Source organism: Chelonia mydas, chromosome 2, assembly GCF_015237465.2.
Source record: "Chelonia mydas isolate rCheMyd1 chromosome 2, rCheMyd1.pri.v2, whole genome shotgun sequence".
Taxonomy (NCBI): Eukaryota; Metazoa; Chordata; order Testudines; family Cheloniidae; genus Chelonia; species Chelonia mydas.
Window position 1 is genome coordinate 36136385 of NC_057850.1, and position 17326 is coordinate 36153710.

At 39.3% G+C, this 17326-nt stretch overlaps 1 protein-coding gene across 3 annotated transcripts in view; it reads right to left on the reverse strand.

Moving 5' to 3' along the window:
• Positions 1 to 5603: 5603 nt before the first annotated feature.
• Positions 5604 to 17326, reverse strand: part of ATP6V1C1 (ATPase H+ transporting V1 subunit C1) — a 39959-nt gene continuing 28236 nt past the window's right edge. For 2 of the 3 annotated variants that reach the window (XM_037892165.2, XM_037892164.2), the window contains exons 7-13: positions 16335 to 16433; positions 14534 to 14602; positions 12450 to 12542; positions 12271 to 12364; positions 10545 to 10642; positions 8130 to 8256; positions 5604 to 6385 (exon numbers count right to left, since the gene is read on the reverse strand). In XM_037892165.2, the coding sequence (XP_037748093.1) occupies positions 6290 to 6385; positions 8130 to 8256; positions 10545 to 10642; positions 12271 to 12364; positions 12450 to 12542; positions 14534 to 14602; positions 16335 to 16433 (676 nt within the window). In that variant the 3' untranslated portion in view covers positions 5604 to 6289. The remainder of the gene's footprint in view (positions 6386 to 8129; positions 8257 to 10544; positions 10643 to 12270; positions 12365 to 12449; positions 12543 to 14533; positions 14603 to 16334; positions 16434 to 17326) is intronic. The other variant, XM_037892166.2, reaches the window with a different exon arrangement.

Below are 17326 nucleotides of genomic sequence, written 5' to 3' on the forward strand. Positions count from 1 at the left end.
ATATAAATCCCTGGTGTGGCTCCACCTTGAATGCTGTGTTCAGTTCTGTTTACTCTATCTCAAAATAGGATATAGGAGAACTGGAAAAGATTCAAAGCAAGGCAACAACGATCAAAGGTATAGAACCGATTCCACATGAGGAGAGACTACAAAGATTAGGGCTGTTCCACATAGAAAAAGAAATGACTAAGGGGGATATGATAGAGGCCTATAAAATCATGTATGGTGTGCAAAAAGTGTATCACACAGTAACAAAAATCAGTGGTCACTCAAAATTATTAGGCAGTAGGTTTAATATAAAGAGGAAGTACTTTTTCCAGACAACTAACTTGTGGAACTCATTGCCATGTGATAGGATGTTTTGGTGGCCAAAAATATAACTGGGTTCAAGGAGAACAGGTCCATGAATGGCCCCATGCTCAGGGTGATGCTAAACCTCTATCAGAAGCCAACATTGGAAGACTGGGTGGATCACTCCATAGTCTCTGTTCTGTATGCTTCCACTGAAGGCTACTGTCAAATACAGGATACTAGCCAAGATGGACCATGGTCTGACCCAGTAGGGCAGTTCTTATATTATCCTACAAGGTACTGAGCCCCTTCAACTTTCCTTGGTGATCTATCAGCACCTGAACTTTGCAGGCTTCCCCATCTATGTCATTAGTTCATTGAGGCCTTAAACTGAATGGCATATAATTAGGGCATCATATGTGGGTTCAGCTATTTGTACTGCAAGGAGTACTTGGAGGCCAGAGTCAGAGACCAAGACCCATCGAGCAAGGTATTGCACATTTTATTGGTGGGGTGTGTGTGTGTGTAATTTGTATTAAGTTTTTGTAGCAGATAAACACCTGTTGTCTCAGTAGTTATCAACCAATAAATCAAGCTTGTCCTGTTTATTGTCTCCATTAGGGGGCAATGACAGACTTACAAGTCAGTACATGAAACTATATTCCATCTCCTTAGGTATATGCTCTGTTCTTGATGAGTGACAATTTGACTCACTTTAAGAATTACATCTAGAGTATTGTGTTGCTGATTCCTCACAACATGTAAGGAAAAAAGATGTGTACTTTTAATAAATCTCAGTTCTTGCAAAATATAAGTGCTGCCCAAGTCATTCAGTCCATAATATGCGAATGCTTCCCAATGATCCAAGGTTAGTACAGGAGTCTCTAATCAGAAGTGTCCTCCCAGGTCTACCCCTCAAGGAAATAGATGAAGTACAAGTCAATGAATGGTCTATATTTAAACTACTAAGCAGAACAGAAGAAAGGAAAACATATCTTTAGAAGTTTTCAAGCTCTTTGACTACATCTTAATGAACAGGAAAACAGTTGCAAAGGAGAAAGTTACGGGTTTAATGTCTTGATCATACTCTAAAAGACTGACTCATGTGTCATCATGGGATACTGGTCACTAGATTTCTCATTGGGGGAGCACTCCTTGGGGTGAGTCCTTGAATGTGCCAAGAGTGCTCAAATCCAGTGTTTCCTCTCAATAAGGCTCCTGAGTAACACCTCCATGGCATCAAACTAGAGATCAAAAATTCAATGATTGAACATATCACCATGTACTCTATGTTCACCGTCTTCTTTCTTTGTCAACTCATTTTCACCTTATTTGCTTTGAGCTCTTTTATATGCCTCATCACCATTTACTCACCTTCAGTACACAAATGGAGCAAGGTCTGTTGTCACTGCTTGCATAACTTAGATCCTTCACAAGGGTTCTTTTTTGCCTCACTTCCCCAGGACTTTGTGCTATTTACCTATACCCAACATCTGTTCTTATCCAGTCTTAATTCTACCCTTCTATCTTTCCTACTCCCCTATGATCCATCATCTCTTCTGCTCTCATGGTCTCTTCTCCCCTTGCTCTAAAACCATCTACAGTTCATTACTGTTTGATTTCCCACTCCTTCCACATTCTTGCCCCCATCACTGAAACTTGCATCTCATCTCTCACTCAGCCTCATACCTATGTTGGTCTCTCCTCTCACTCCACACTGAACAGTGACCTAGTCAGCTTGCTTTTAATTCATGCTGCTCTGTGCTCTGAAGTATTGACCCACCCAGCTCTGCTTTCCCCCTTTGGGAGGGGTTGTCTTCCATCCTTCCAGTTCTCTCTTTCACTCTTTCCAGTACACTACTTGCCTCCTTAGAACCCTCCAGCTCTCCTCCACTTCAGATGGTCTGGAAAAGGGCCACTGCAACTTTTGTTTTTCCATTCCTTATATTCTTTTCTAAATAATTTAATTAGGAAACTATTTTATCTATCATAGGATTTTCTACAGTATCAATCACCATTTTAGTTAAGTCCTTGGATTCTTTCTTATATGGATTTTTAAATACATTACAATTGTTGATACTTTTGCTGTGCAGTGTCACTAACTATTCTTGCCTTTCCCTAAAATTTTGTCCATTGATATGAAAGTCATCCCATGTTTCAGTTTTTCCCATTAGCTCGGTTACCCATTAGGCTGTAACTAGTTCTTCTTTCTAGAATTCCCATGCGGTTTACAAGCCAGTATATATACTTGGGTCATTAATATGCTGTCTACTTCAAAAAAAATTCTGCCTTACTTTGTAGGACGCATGCAAAAATCTGAGTTAAGTAATAACTTTCCCCTTCTTACATGTTTTAAATCCAGTTTAAAAGAAGGCCTGCCCATTCTGAACTCAAGTTTGGCTTCCCTAACCCTTCCATGTAGAAAAGAGACCATCTAATCCAACCTCTCTTCTCAAGGCAGAAAGCATTCCGCTTCATGTATCCAAAATCTTCCTCTGCACTAGTGGCACATTCATCTTCTGGTGTCCCATACTGGTCTTTCTTTCTTTGTTTGTGGTTGAAACTAGAAGTATCCAAGATTGCTTGCGTTGACTCTGGAGATCTAGGAGAACAGAACCTAAGACCTTTAGTATTACACAGTGTTCAACTCATGCTATTTGTTCCCAATGTTGTTTGGGTAATGATTAGAAGAAATTAGCATTTAACATATACTGCCTATGCAGGATGCTGCACCCTAGCTGTCTCAGAGTAGGTTCTTTAACAGTAAAGTTAGTTTACATTAAGATATTACACAGTAAAATTAATTTTGCCTGGACATTCCATACTTAAGGTACCTCAGGTTCAGATGCTACTTATATTAGCATGCACGAATTCAAGACCTATACAGTAGTAGGTACCATACAATAGGGATTTACAAGTCTTAACTTTAAATTACATTGCTTTTGCCAGTTTCTCAACTGTAAAGTTTTTTTTTTTAAATTGAAAACAGTTTTAAGATAGTACAAAACTTAGCACTTCAAACACTTTTCATTCTCAATGCCTTCCTAAAATTGTTAGTTCTGTTACCAAATATTTGAAGTGTACTTGTTCTGTATGTTGTGGATGTATCTAAGATATGTAATATGGATGTTTAAAGACCGATCTTTCGCTTATCTTTGCAGTCAAGTTCAGAACTCCACATTTCTCCCTGTAACACTTGATGAAAGTATATAATACAATGATCTGCACAAGCCTGTGCAAGTTTCTTTGTAAGCAATAAATGTCATTTAATAATCTTGGTCTTCCCTCGAATTACACAGATTTTGAGAAAGAAACAAAGCTTGACTACCTGCTGTTTAACCTTTCTTTGTTCAAGTGGATAGTAGGGTCTATATGTTCAAATAAGATTCAATTTTTACTTGAATGCTCTTATTCCAGGGGATAGAGTTGGAGGCAAGGAAGTCTGAGTTCCTATATATCCAACCTAGTCTCTTATCAGGAAATTCCCAACGCCCTTTGTTCTAAGAATGCCAGCCAGTATACTAATCCTTACTGCCAAACACCTTCATGCCTTTTCCCATGCTACCTCTATGCTCAGAATATCCCGCAAAGTCCAAGCTTCAAAGTCACTCTCTCTACCCTCCCTACACCCACAATCTTTCCATAAGGATTCACTTCTTCCATACTGCCTGCAAGTGAGACAATAGCTATTTTACAGAATTACTTCCATTTCCTGCTGATTTGTTACCACCACTTGTTGCATCTTATCTAAAACTAGACTGCAAGCTCTTCAGGGCAGGGATCATTTCTTTGTTGGTACTGTAAAGTGCCAAATACTTGTGTGCAATAATATATGAAAGTAGTAACCAAGCCCTGCTCTAGATGATATGAAAGGTAAGGCAAGAGATGAGGCGGAAAAGTCTCCATTTTAACAAGAAACCCTCTGCTTTCCCCTCCACTACAACACAACTGCCTCCCCTCTCACTGCTTTATCTATTCCACACCTTCAAGTCGCAGCTTAACCTTTGCCAGTGCACATTAAAATCAACATGAGAAATAGTCACAAGGTCTAGGAAATAAATTTATTTATTTGTGTCCAGCTCAGGTGCCCATAATTCAAGGAGGACACTGATAAATTGACGCAAGATCAGAGAAGAGTCAGGAGAATGATTAAAGGATTAGAAAAAACATCCCTTTTAGTGATTGAGCTCTTTGAGTCTATCTGTTCAATTTAACAAAGAGAAGGCTAAGGAGTGACTTGATTCTGGTCTATAAGTACCTACACGATGAACAAATATTTAATAATATGTTCTTCAAGCTATCAGAGAAAGGACTAACATGATTCAAGGGCTGAAAGTTGAAGCTAGACAAATTCAGACTGGAAATAAGCCATAAGTTTTTAAATGGTGAGAGTAATTAGTCACTGGAACAATTTACCAAGTGATGGAGTCTCTATCACTGGCAATTTTAAAATCAAGATTGGATGTTTTTTTAAAAGATCTGCTCTAGGAATTATTTTGGGGGGAAGTTCTCTGGTCTGCACCAATCAGGTGTTCAAGCTGGACCACAATAGTCCCTTCTGGGCTTAGAATCTATGAATGATTTTGTTTTGGAGTTTTGCTACTTTAGCTCAGAACTCCTTGGAAGTTCTTATACACAAGCAGGTCCTTCCTTTAAATGGGCCAGGAGTTTCAATGAAAGCTGCTGCCAAGTCTGCCAGACATATGCCTGCAAGAGTGTTTATGCTAAGCAATTAGAAGTCACACTACTGATCTTCCTTGAGCCTTTCAACATTGCTTAGATCCCGATTATAGGGGAAACAACTGACTAGGGGGAAACAATTCCAAAAGACTACAACACTCCAGAGAGGCACTGATTTACCAAACATTATTTCAAAGCTCAGGATTTGTCCAGATGACTACAATAAGCTTTAGTGTTATAAATCCAGTACTTGGAATCCATCAGTGTTGAAGTAGTGAGTGGAAGATACATTTTCAAATGCAAATGTCTTGAGAACAGTTACTGGAAATGTTAAACTCTTTCCGACAAGCATTAAAAGGATGCTGTCTTGTGTGATGAGGATATAGGGTAAGTAGCAGCTCTTTCTCTAGAATTTTGCATGCTACGTTATAAGAGTAGCCACCGTTGCAAATAAGTGAAAACAGAGTAATACATATATATAAGTAGAAATACTGACTAGGCCCAGGGCGTAAGAAGCCTATGTCTCTCCCACTCCTCCAGAGAGTAAGGCCATGACTGTCACCTTAACAGAAGTTGTGTACGTATATTCACACATGGAACTTTAAATTATAGAAATGAAATCTGCTCCAGTATTTCTCACAACAATGCAGGTGTTTATTTTAGTTTACCTCGCATCAAATATTTATGTTAAACTGAAAACTTCATTTTTATACGGTCAGATACAGCATATATCACATCTTTACATTACCTGTATTAATGTTTGGCTGGAGATTTTTACAGTTCTATGCATCACAATAAGACAGACCATACATTTGCACAGGTATTTTTATTTTCTTTGACAGTGCTTATGGATTGTAATTTAAAATATTCTGAAAGCACAGACTGTATATCAATCTCACATACTTTACATCACAATTCAACAATGTTAACATCTGTATCTACTAAATACAGAGAACAAAATGGCATGTTTACACTATCTTCCTTTGTAAACAAGGTCTTTATGAACAATGGTAAATGAAATTAATGCAATCACCATATGAAAGAGGAATTATCCTTTTCTTTAAATAAATGACTGTTTATAAATACTCTCATTCTCTCAATATACATTTACAGACTTGATTGATTAAAAGCAGTAATACCTACACTTTTCTTTAAAAGAAAATGTCAGGAGATGGACCACCATGGGGAAAATTCACCTAAGTAAAGGGAGTAAGAAGCAAGCATAGGATTAACAGAGTTAAAAGTATCATTGTACTTCAACCTCACTTCTGTCTGTTTACACCAACACTATCAGAGGATTGTCAGGATAAGAAAAGGTTTACTTGAAGTCCAGCAAATTGCAATCAATCTTGTAATACACATATGGGTAGTACTCCTGTTGACTGAGGTTTAAGCCTGGAATATCCATAGTTGCCTGTGAAAAAGTTTTTAAAAAAAAATTACTATACATTTTACAATATAATTTGTCAGTGTCCCATTCAGGAGCTTACATGACATAGTCAAACATTTAAGATGCACAAAAGTCATGCCAGACCTCAAACTTAAAAAAAAAAAAAACTATTTGAATTTTAAACTTTGGGTGATGTTTTGTCTGGTAATGTAAACGTTAAGGGAAGAAAAGGATAATATGCCATCAGGCTTCTCAAAATGGAGTAAGATGAATAGAGGAAAAAAGATCTTGCCTTACAAAATATTGGTAGGTTAGCATCAGTAATACATGCCATATTTTCATATGAAATGACATTTGGCTTTGTTAACATAACATCACTATATGGAGCAAAACTGTAGTTACTTGTTTCTTTTTTTCAGTTTCTCAGCTTAATACAATCTTCAGCAAATCACATGCGTTACTGCTACTCCTCTACAATAGTTTGTATTAAAGGATTTTCCTTTACATAGCAACATTTAAGTAATGCAGTTTTGTCTAACTATTTTCAAGTGTGGAAATCTAAAGGAGACCCTGAAGAATCAGTATAAATGAAATTTAGATTTGTTTATTTACATCCCTATTTCATTAAACTATTGTATTTAATATTTATGCAAATTTAAAAATTGTACTGGAGGACAATTCAGCTGATCCAGAAGTCTGAACATTAGTCCGCAGGATTAAATATGATTTTTCATTCCCTATTTCTGATCAACATTGACTTCTTACATTAAAAGAATTTTTGAAACATTTTCAGAAGGAACCTTCATGATTATTTGGCTGGACTCCACATTTCACCTGCATTTTGCTCTGAAGACATTGGCTTGTTTTAAGGTCAACTGCTCATGAAAGGTAACAGCTATGGACACTGAAGTTTTATCTAGACACAGAACAAGTACAGTATTGGCAGTAGCAGTGCAAGCTTTCCTTGCACTGAGGACCTCTAGAGGTGGAAAGGGTAATTCTGACTTCATGTCCATTCACTCCTTCGCATCTCTGCTGAAACTGCCAAGTAAAGTATGCTTTTCTTGTTTTTAATAAACAGAAGCAATCCCTCAGATTGGAGATGGCAAATACTATCTCCTGAATTATTTGTACTTAAAAGTTATGAAATGCCTAGAGATGAATTCTAAACTAAGTTTAAACTTGACTGAAGGCATTTTTCTCAATCCATTTGACTTAAAGTTCTATTTTCTTCTTACTGTGCCACCATGGTACATTGGCCATGGAAAGGTGCTTTAAAAATTGTACAGTGTCTGTTGGACCCACAGCAGTCCCCAAGAACACAAAAACAGCTCTTCAGATGACTTGGTTGTAAATTGAGTACTTCCTCCTTTGCAAAAACCCATGCAGAAGGCATCTGGAGAACTCCACTGAATTAATTCCAATAAGAAAAAATGGCCTCTGCACTAGAGGAGAGCAATGAGGAACGGTTGTACTTAATGGAGAGGATGAGCTTTAAACAAAACAAAACAGCTCCTGAAACATGTTTTGTGACCTGCCCCAAGACAATCCATGGAGCATATTTCTTGTTAAACAGCATCCAGAAGAGCCTAGAAGCCTGAGTCTTTCTTTCTTTCTCATGAGCAATTCCTTTCAGAGGATTAACACTGTACAGTGAGGCAGACCATTCCCACTTGGTTTTAAGAAAAGACTAATCAATGTAGGATTGAACGTGGGTGGCAACTGGACACCATAAACACTAGTTATAAAAATTACACAAGTTACTTACATCAATGATAGCTGCTGCACTGCTATCAAGGTGTTTGTATAAATCATTCAAAACCTCTCTCAGTTTCTTCATTGTTTTCTTATTGGGTTGAAGGAGCATTGCCTGGAAATTAACTGGCAAACCATACCTGAGGGAGCAAGCAGAAAGCTGTGACAGATGCTAATGAGATTTATTTTAAAGTGGCATAAGAGTTTATTCATTCTTACTTCAAACAGTGCTATACCACTTTTTAGGGAGAAGAGACCTTGCTAAAGGTTTCTGGTTCCTGAGAATAAAACATCTGCTTATTTTTTAATTTTGGGAAGACCATATTGTTATTACTGTTTCATCATATTGAGAACCTTGGAAAAAGAATTTTATTTCTTTATTTCTTCTCTGTTAAAGAAGAGCAGATATCTAATATTTAGACACCTGTTTTTTTATTCCTTCCATGGTTAATATTGAACTCCCATATTCATTCTTACCAAGCTTCATCCCCCACTTTATTATTATTATTATTTATTATTATTTTAAGTTTTGAAGACTTCAATTAGCTTACTTCTAAGTCTTGGGGTAGCAACAAAATAATTTACCTAGGTTGAAAGATCTCATTTGTGTGGAAAGGCTAGCTCCCTTTCCCGCATTGTCTCCCAAAGTAATAAGTCTGCATAGTTGTGGGATGGGATAGCTGTGGAAAAGACCTATCAAATTAATTTAAGATTCTATTATCAATCCCTACCATCCTTTTAACACTGCTCCTTCACTTACCTCATTTTATTCTTTACACTGTTCCGTTACTGTAAATGTAGTATCAAGAAGGTTTCAGTAACTGTCTAATTTAGAAAGCTGCAAACTTCAACTGAGAACCAGATGTTGCTACCCTAACAATCCACCTTCTTCGCAGAATTCATCCAGTTATTTTAATCAACTTATTAGCTATGCTTCTTGTTCACTTACGAACAAGAGAAAAGAGAGCATGAGCAAATAGTAAAGCCACATGCTGGGGAAAAAAGAAATCTAGTGGTTACTGCTATGCAGAGTCTTGGGTTCCTTTGTATGCCTCAAAGCCTGAGCAATTTTGTATTAAACTGTGTTTACCTAATAATATGACTGAGTGCTTTGTCTTCTGTGTACAGTAACTCCTCGCTTAATGTTGTAGTTATGTTCCTGAAAAATGTGACTTTAAGCAAAATGATGTTAAGTGAATCCAACTTCCCCATAAGAATTAATGTAAAGGGGGGTGGGGGGGGTGTTAGGTTCTAGGGACATTTTTTTCACCAGACAAAAGATTATATTTTATATTATACACACAGAGTATAAGTTTTAAACAAACAATTTAATACTATACACAGCAATGATGATTGTGAAGCTTGGTTGAGGTGGTGAAGTCAGAGGGTGGAATATTTCCCAGGGAATGCCTTTCTGCTAAATGATGAACTAGCACTCGGCTGAGCCCTGAAGGGTTAACACATTGTTGTTAATGTAGCCTCACAAGCTACAAGGCAGCGCAAATGGAGGGAGGCATGGCAGACAGTGACAGAAACACACACCGTGTGTGTGTGTGAGAGAGAGAGAGAGAGGCGCATTGCCCCTTTAAGTACACTGACCCCACTCTAAGTACATTGCCTTTTTAAGTAGATCCACAAGTTGAGACAGCAGCTGCTGCCAGCAAGCTCCCTCCATCCTGAGCCCTGTCGTGTCCCCCCCAGCTCTATGGAGATGGGATAAGCGGGGGCCAGGAGCAGGGGGGAGGGGGACACCCTGACATTAGCTCCCCACCCTTCCCAACCCCTTTACAGCAAGCAGGAGGCTCCCAGGAGCAGCTCCAAGGCAGAGGGCAGGAGCAGCACATGGCAGTGGGGGGAGGGAAAGCTGACCTGCCGGCAATTGATAGCCTGCTGGGTGGCTGCCACACAGGGAACTTAGGGGAATGGGGAGCTGATAGGGAGGCTGCTGGTCCACCCTGGTGCCAAGCCCCCACCAGCTAGCTCCAATGGGCTGCTCTTCCTGCAAGCAGTGGACAAAGCAGGCGGCTGCCAAACAATGTTATAAGGGAGCATTGCGAAACTTTAAAAGAGCATGTTCCCTAACTGATCAGCAACGAAACAACATTAACCGGGACGACTTTAAGTGAGGAGTTACTGTATCTTGAATAGATCACTTTATTTATTGCTTGCATTTCTAAGTCTAGAAAGTTTTCTTCTACAAGCCATTCAATTAAAGCAAACCATTAACAGTCAGTGAGGACCTCTTGCTCTAATATACAGAAAGCCCAAGATGCTTAAAGGAGTAGGGCAAGAGCACCTCCAAGAACACTACAGAATGAGCTGAGCCAGATGGTGCATGGATTAAGATCCTCAGTTATCTACATGTCGCTCCAGATAGGTTTTTTAAAATCTAGGAAAAACAGTGACACTCAGCTCCAGATCTATTTACCTTAGAACAGATTCAACAAAAACTCGTAATGCTTTCACATGAATCCATGCAATGAATGCTTCACTGAAATTCACTTTCAGCCACCGAACCAGAGGTCCCTGTTAGAGGGGGAGGAGAGAGGGGAGAAGAGACAGGAAGTTATTCACAAGCATCAATAAAGATTCAGCCTTATTAAAATTTGTTTAAACAGATACTCAGTGTTAAAAACGGTATTACTACAGACACAGAAAATGGATGGATGGATGGAGTAGGCGATGCTGGACAGCTAACTCCAAAATGTTTTAGTATAGAGAAAGTACAGTAGGGATCTCATATGAAAACTGCACTTGGGTTTACTGAGACTACACTGGACTTTAAGAATACCCAAATATCTATTAGTGAAGTTCATAATCACTCTGCTACTGTACTTTTAGCCCATAGAAGTTTGTTAACTCTGAAAATTAGGGCAACAATCCTGAGTCATGTCTCAACTACTTTGCTCCACTCCAACGGTATGAAGCAACCCTAAACCCAGAAACCATACTGTTAAGATCTTCTTTGCACAGGGAGATCCCTGGATAGGATAGAGTCCCCACAGAGAATCAATGTCACTCCTCTTAGCTGCTGGTATAGGGGATGTGGACAGGGCTCTTGTGCACTGGGAATGCCTAGAGCCATAATGGCCCCTTAGGTCTTCTGGCAGCAGGCACAGGTTAGATCAGTGATACTGAGACCTCAGTGGTTTAGGAGCCAAATTAGCAATCAACATTATTGAAAAGAGAAACAGTAGTGTGAATTCATTGTTTAATTTACTATAGCGCTATATATTCATGGAGTTTTTTTTTATATATTATATATATATACATATATACACACACACATACACACACACACACACATTATTCTCACAGCAAAATAACTGACCAATTATCATCTTATCAACTACAATTAACAGTAAAAAAGCATCCTGATTGGTTAATAACTTAGATCAAGTAAAAACTAAACCACACAGTGTTTTAATATGTGCTTTAAAGAGCCACAGGAGACACATTAAAGAGCCACTTGTGGCTCCTGAGCCTCAATCTGCCTAGCATTGGGTTAGACTGACCCACTACACAGCAGCCCCAAGATCAGGGGAACAGAGAGAGCACCACTTCAACCCCCATCCTCATTTACCTTAGCCAGAGCTAAGGATCTGGCTGGGTATATTGTACCACTGAAGGAGGACAACTTAATGTGTTTTTACTTCTACTTAGAAGGAGAGAATTGAGTTTTAGCTTTCTGCTTGGACACCATAGTCTTTCTGAGTGTTTTTGGACTAGAGACATAGTTGTATATTTTATAGAAGACTTTGTAATGTTATGAGCTACCATCTGTAATGTTTTCAGGCAAGCTACAATGCCTTTAACTGGTGTTCGTAGCCAGGATCCACCATATTTCAAGCATGAGTGTAATGGAAACAACTTACATATTATCCAAGTCCTTTTGGGACTGAGTTACCATTTTGGTGAGTTTATTCAACATCAAAAAGACATTCAACAGTTCACATGCAACTGAGTATACCCTTACCTTAAGGATTATCATCTCTGAGCATTATGTCTCAAACCAAAAGCAGATATAACAGAGAAAAGGACTCTTGTTGTGAGCTTTGTAGTTGGAGGATAATTGCAACAGTGACCTTTTCATGCCTAAATGCTCAGTTATAGTAACTTCTGTCCAAAATAATATTTAGTTTATGCCAACTTACAAACTGTTTCTTTTTGTCAGTAGATAGCCTGTTCATTTCTTCTTTGTCTGCTTTCATCTCTTCTTCATTATACTGGAAATCACGGACCATAAACCTACATTTGGAGAGGAACAAGAACACTGCAAGTGGCTGTGTAGAGTACTCTTAAATAGGAAATCAATCTGAAGAAGTGATCTTACTTGTATTCCCTGGCTTTGTGTCTGAAGTCATCCACTGCCTTCCTGAACAAGGTGACATTACACAGGTAACTATCTTGGTCCTCAGAAAGAACACTGTAAAGGAAAAAAAAAGTGTTACAATTCTCAGGTTTAGAACCTTTATGGGGCTTAAGCATCACAATCAAAATTCTATTCTGTGGTCACTCAGAACTAGTAAGATCAAATTAGTTACTTATGAATGGTTCTAGAACAACCCTACCATGCCCAGAATACTTAATTTCCAGAGTTTAACTACATTAGAGAAGAGTAATTGTAGCTCAAACATGTGCCTTTGTCATCCTTGAGCAAGAGAGGAACTGTTTACATTTTACATTCACATGCTTTCTGGAGTAAAACTGTTAGCTGTGCTAAACCAGATATTTCTCCAATTTAAAGCCATATTTTATTGCAAATGAACTTGAGTTGATTTCATTTCAATGTACGTAGTCATGAGACTTTTCAGCAGTCACAGTGATTTTGGTGTCTTTCAGGTGAAAGGAAATGGGTGCAAGTACGGAGGGACAGGAGTTGAGGTAGCAGCGAACTAAGAGTAGGTGATTGGGTGGCATGGAGCTGTGTTAGCCATCTTGGAAAGGGAGTTCTCTAAAGAAGTCCAGCTAACTTCCCAATACAATGTGCCTTTCTTCACAAAAGTTAATCTTTCTAAAAGCCCAAATGCTAAAATGTCTGTAGTGAACAATTAAAGGGATCTAGCTTGTTCCCCACTGCCATGAAATCCATCACCCAACCCACCTGATTTACACCACCCACCCATCTAAGAGCAAAGTGTACAATATACCTAATTATCAAAATAATCTATGAAGAAACTACTGAAAAATGATGCCTCAAATAGAAAATGACAATTTTGCCTCAGTAATTATAATGCTTTTAACACTTGGAACACACTGTTTGCCTAGCCATCTCCCTTGCCACATTCAAATCCCTCTAAAAAATCATTTCTATCTCCAAGTAAGATAGGGGCAAAAATAGTAACAAAACAGAAAGGACTGGAAGTTAGGCATCAAGCTTGCATGTGCTCGAGTTACCATGTAATATTACTGTTGCCCTTGTTCTCTCTCCCACTACTGCTATCACATTTGTCTTTACGAACATTTGTTGTGTTAAATTTACATTGTAAGCTCTTGAAGGAAAGGATCATGTTTTTACCACATATCTAGGCACTCTTAAAAAATCCAGTGTTGCTTAATATGACTTGCAGACAAAGGAAAATGCATTTGCCCATTCCCCCTTCCTGCATGAATTTTTTTTTTTTTTTTAAATAGTAAAGTTCACTGGATTTCCCCCAGTCAATCCTCTGGCATGTTCCCAAATATTCTCCCCACCAAAAAAACCCAATCCAACACCCACACTCCCCACTCCCATCAAGGATTTGCACTTACACGGATCCATCCTGTTCCTCTGCATCACCCCCAAAACACTACACAATAGTCACCTCCACACCATCACACAGAGGCACACGTGTGTGCCTCCTCACACATTTTTTCTAGGTAATGTGCTGACCTCCATGGTTATAGAGTGCCAAAACACACATTACTCATCTCCATCCTATCCCCTGCCCAGAACCATCTGCATCAGGTTTCCAGTGATATAACTTATTTGTTTCTAGCCCTTCTAGTAATGGCAACACAGTTACCACTATCAAGCATTGTTTTGTAGAGGGGGGTTTTGTTGTTGTTTTTTTAAAATAAGACACTGGGGCCCAGGACTAACGCAGCACATCTGGACTAGTTTAATTTTCCTGCTTCAGTTCTTCAGTCCATGCCTTATAAACACTGGGGCTGACTGACACCTTTGTGAACTACAGAATTTAGAGAGAATCTTAAAGTTTAGAATATTGTACTTGGAGTTGAATTCAGATGAACTATTTAATAAGAACATAGGTAATGACTTTATAATCAATTACTAATCAGCAATTAAAACCCAATTACAAATAAAAGGTCCCAAAGATTTAGGGTGAAGAGGTACTCTTCTGCATCACTAAAACCCAATTCAAGCAAATAAAAGATTTACTTCTGAAAAAGCTGAATCATAAAAAAGCCACTTACTTGCTGGATCGTGGAACTACCATCTCCGATAATGTTTCATATTGCTTAACCCAGTCATTGTAATTTGACCTACAGAATAAATAGGTTATAATTCAAGTTTAGTACTACAACAATAAAACCATGGTAAAAATCAAATGGGTCACAAGAAGCTGGCAGAGAAACCCTGAATATTAAGATACCCACAGGAGTATTTCAAAATTCTTTCTTCCTCTTGCTAATCAAGTTTCCTTCCTATCATTGGAGGACATCAGAAAGTATATGAAATAGGGAATTTGGTCCCCTGTCCTATTTTTCAGGGCACGAAATATTGCAAAGAAAACACTCTGAAATGAGAACTCAGAGAAATTGAGAAATAGTATCTGATTTTTAAAAATATTGTTTATAAGTTTACACGTGTATTGTATGAGGTGGGCTATTTTTTAAAGTGAAAAGCAAAGTTTTTCTTAAATCCGGCACAGCAACACAATGAAGTTAATAATTACATGTTTAACACCTCTCAGAGGATCTCCAAATGTCTGACAGACATTGTTCAATGAAGTCTCTCAACACTCCTATGAGATATTTACACCCCTTTTAGGAGTTGGATAAATGTAAGTACAGAGATTAAGAACCAGCTTTTCAGAGACATTATGCACCCCAGCACTCAAAATTAATATGATGCATTTGTGGGTGTTTTATTCCTGTTTATGGGAATGGAACCCATCCCTACGCAATCTGCCCAAAGTCAAAACAAGTCAAATGCAGAAGGAAAAATACGATCCATGAGTCTTCACTCTCACTCCCTTGCTACTGCCACTAGAATAGATAATATTGCCTTTCCTATGGTGTTACACTTAATTCTTACTGAATACTGAACTACTATTTAGTAATGTTGTGTGTATATATTGTAAATTAGAAGCCCACCATCTGCTCCACGCCCCAAAGGGATAGCCTGGTGACATAAAGGCAGCACAACAAAATGCCTTGAGTTTACTCAGTTTTTGAATCAAGAAATAGTCAGTCTGCTATTTTCCACCCCATTCGCTCTAAAAAGAGATTTGGGTTTCTAGGTTAGCACTTTTTGGCAGAGGGGCAGATTTTCAATTTGAAGCTAATACTTCAAAAGTTATCTATACAGTACTCAGCATGTACCTGACAATTCCTCTTGACCCTCATGCCAGTCAGAGCATTCCTTTAGAAGACTTAATGAGATTACAAGACTACTGAAAGGAATATTCCTTAAATTGCTAGAGGTTGTACATGATTCTAAAGGCAATGCTCAAGCTCTTTGAGAAGATGGGATAAAGAAACTAAATAGAACCTTAATGTATTAAAATTAATGTATGAAAAAAAGCTTAAGTTAAGTGGTACAAGCTAATACTGAAATTACAAGGCAAATCAGTGACTAGTTCTTTTAGGAAAATTAGGAAAGAAATCCTGGCTTCCATCCAGTATTTTGCTTGGATTTTATTATTTTATATGGACAACTTTTGTAACATTAACAAGGGGAATCACCTTTCCATACAAAACATTAAGGGCCTAATTCCAAATTTTCTCCAAGGAGATTTGTGGATAGTGAGCACCCCCTATGATAAAGCCAAAAAATAATAGCAACAGTGAGAAAATATCCACACAGGCTTATTATGCCACGGGTGAGCATCCAAAAGTTTGGGTACACTGTTTTCAGTCTCAAAATTGTCTAAAAGCCATGCTATAAACGGTCCTTTCCTACTTCTAACAAAACATATTGTATAAAACTTACATTTTTGCTTGCATTTTGGTTATATTTGTATTCAGTATTTGGTAGCACGAGATTACTTACTTTGGTACAACCACCACCAATGTAATTAAGTATTCTGAATCAAGTACAAAGTCCTCTTTCTTTACAATATCAGCCAGACTTCTAGTTAGCAAGCTTCCCCTATAGAGGAACAAAAACTGCTATAGTAAGTGTATAGTTCAAATCTTAAACTTGGTCTGGATAACTTCTAGTGTTTGGTTAATAACATTTTAGAAAGTACTTCACTTAAGAACTAATTACTAGTATGCAGAGTGCACTTACTACTCTTTCTGTAACTGAAGTTTTTGTAATACAAGAGTTATCAGTGGTTCCACTGTCACTACTATAGCCCATGTGGCGTGGCAGCAGCTGAGGCTCCTGACCAGTGATGAGCTGCCAAAATCTTAACAACGGGTTCCCTCCTCACCCCACGAGGGGGTCGTTGCCCGCCCCTGCTCCCAGGGACTCCTGCCCCATCCAACCCCCCCGTGTTCCTTGACGCCCCCCCCCCAGAACCTCTGCCCCCTGACTGCCCCCAGAACTGGGCAGGAGGGTCTCGTGGGCCACCGTAGTGGGTGCTCACTCCTAAGAGCCAGAGGCACCTGCCGGGGGCTGAGGTGGGGAGTCCCGTAGGTGCTTACCTGGGGCAGCTCCCAGGAAGCATCCGGCAGGTCCCTCTGGCTCCTAGGGGCGGGGGAGCATAGCTGCGGGGGGAACAGGGGGAGTGGCCGCTCCCCCACTGATCACATCAAAAGTGGCGCCTTAGGTGCCGACTCCCTGGATGCTCCGGGGTGGAGCACCCAACTGGAAAATTTGGTGGGTGCAGAGCACCCACTGGCAGCTCCCCGCCCTACCCCCAGCCCCAGCCCACCTCCACCTCCTCCCCTGAACACGCCGCCCCGCCCTGCTTCTCCACTCCCTCACCCAGCTTCCCGTGAATCAGCTGTTCGGCGGGAAGCCTGGAAGGGCTGAGAAGCAGACGGAAGCTTCCCACTCAGGCTGAGGGTGCCGGAGGTGAGCTGGGGCGGGGAGCG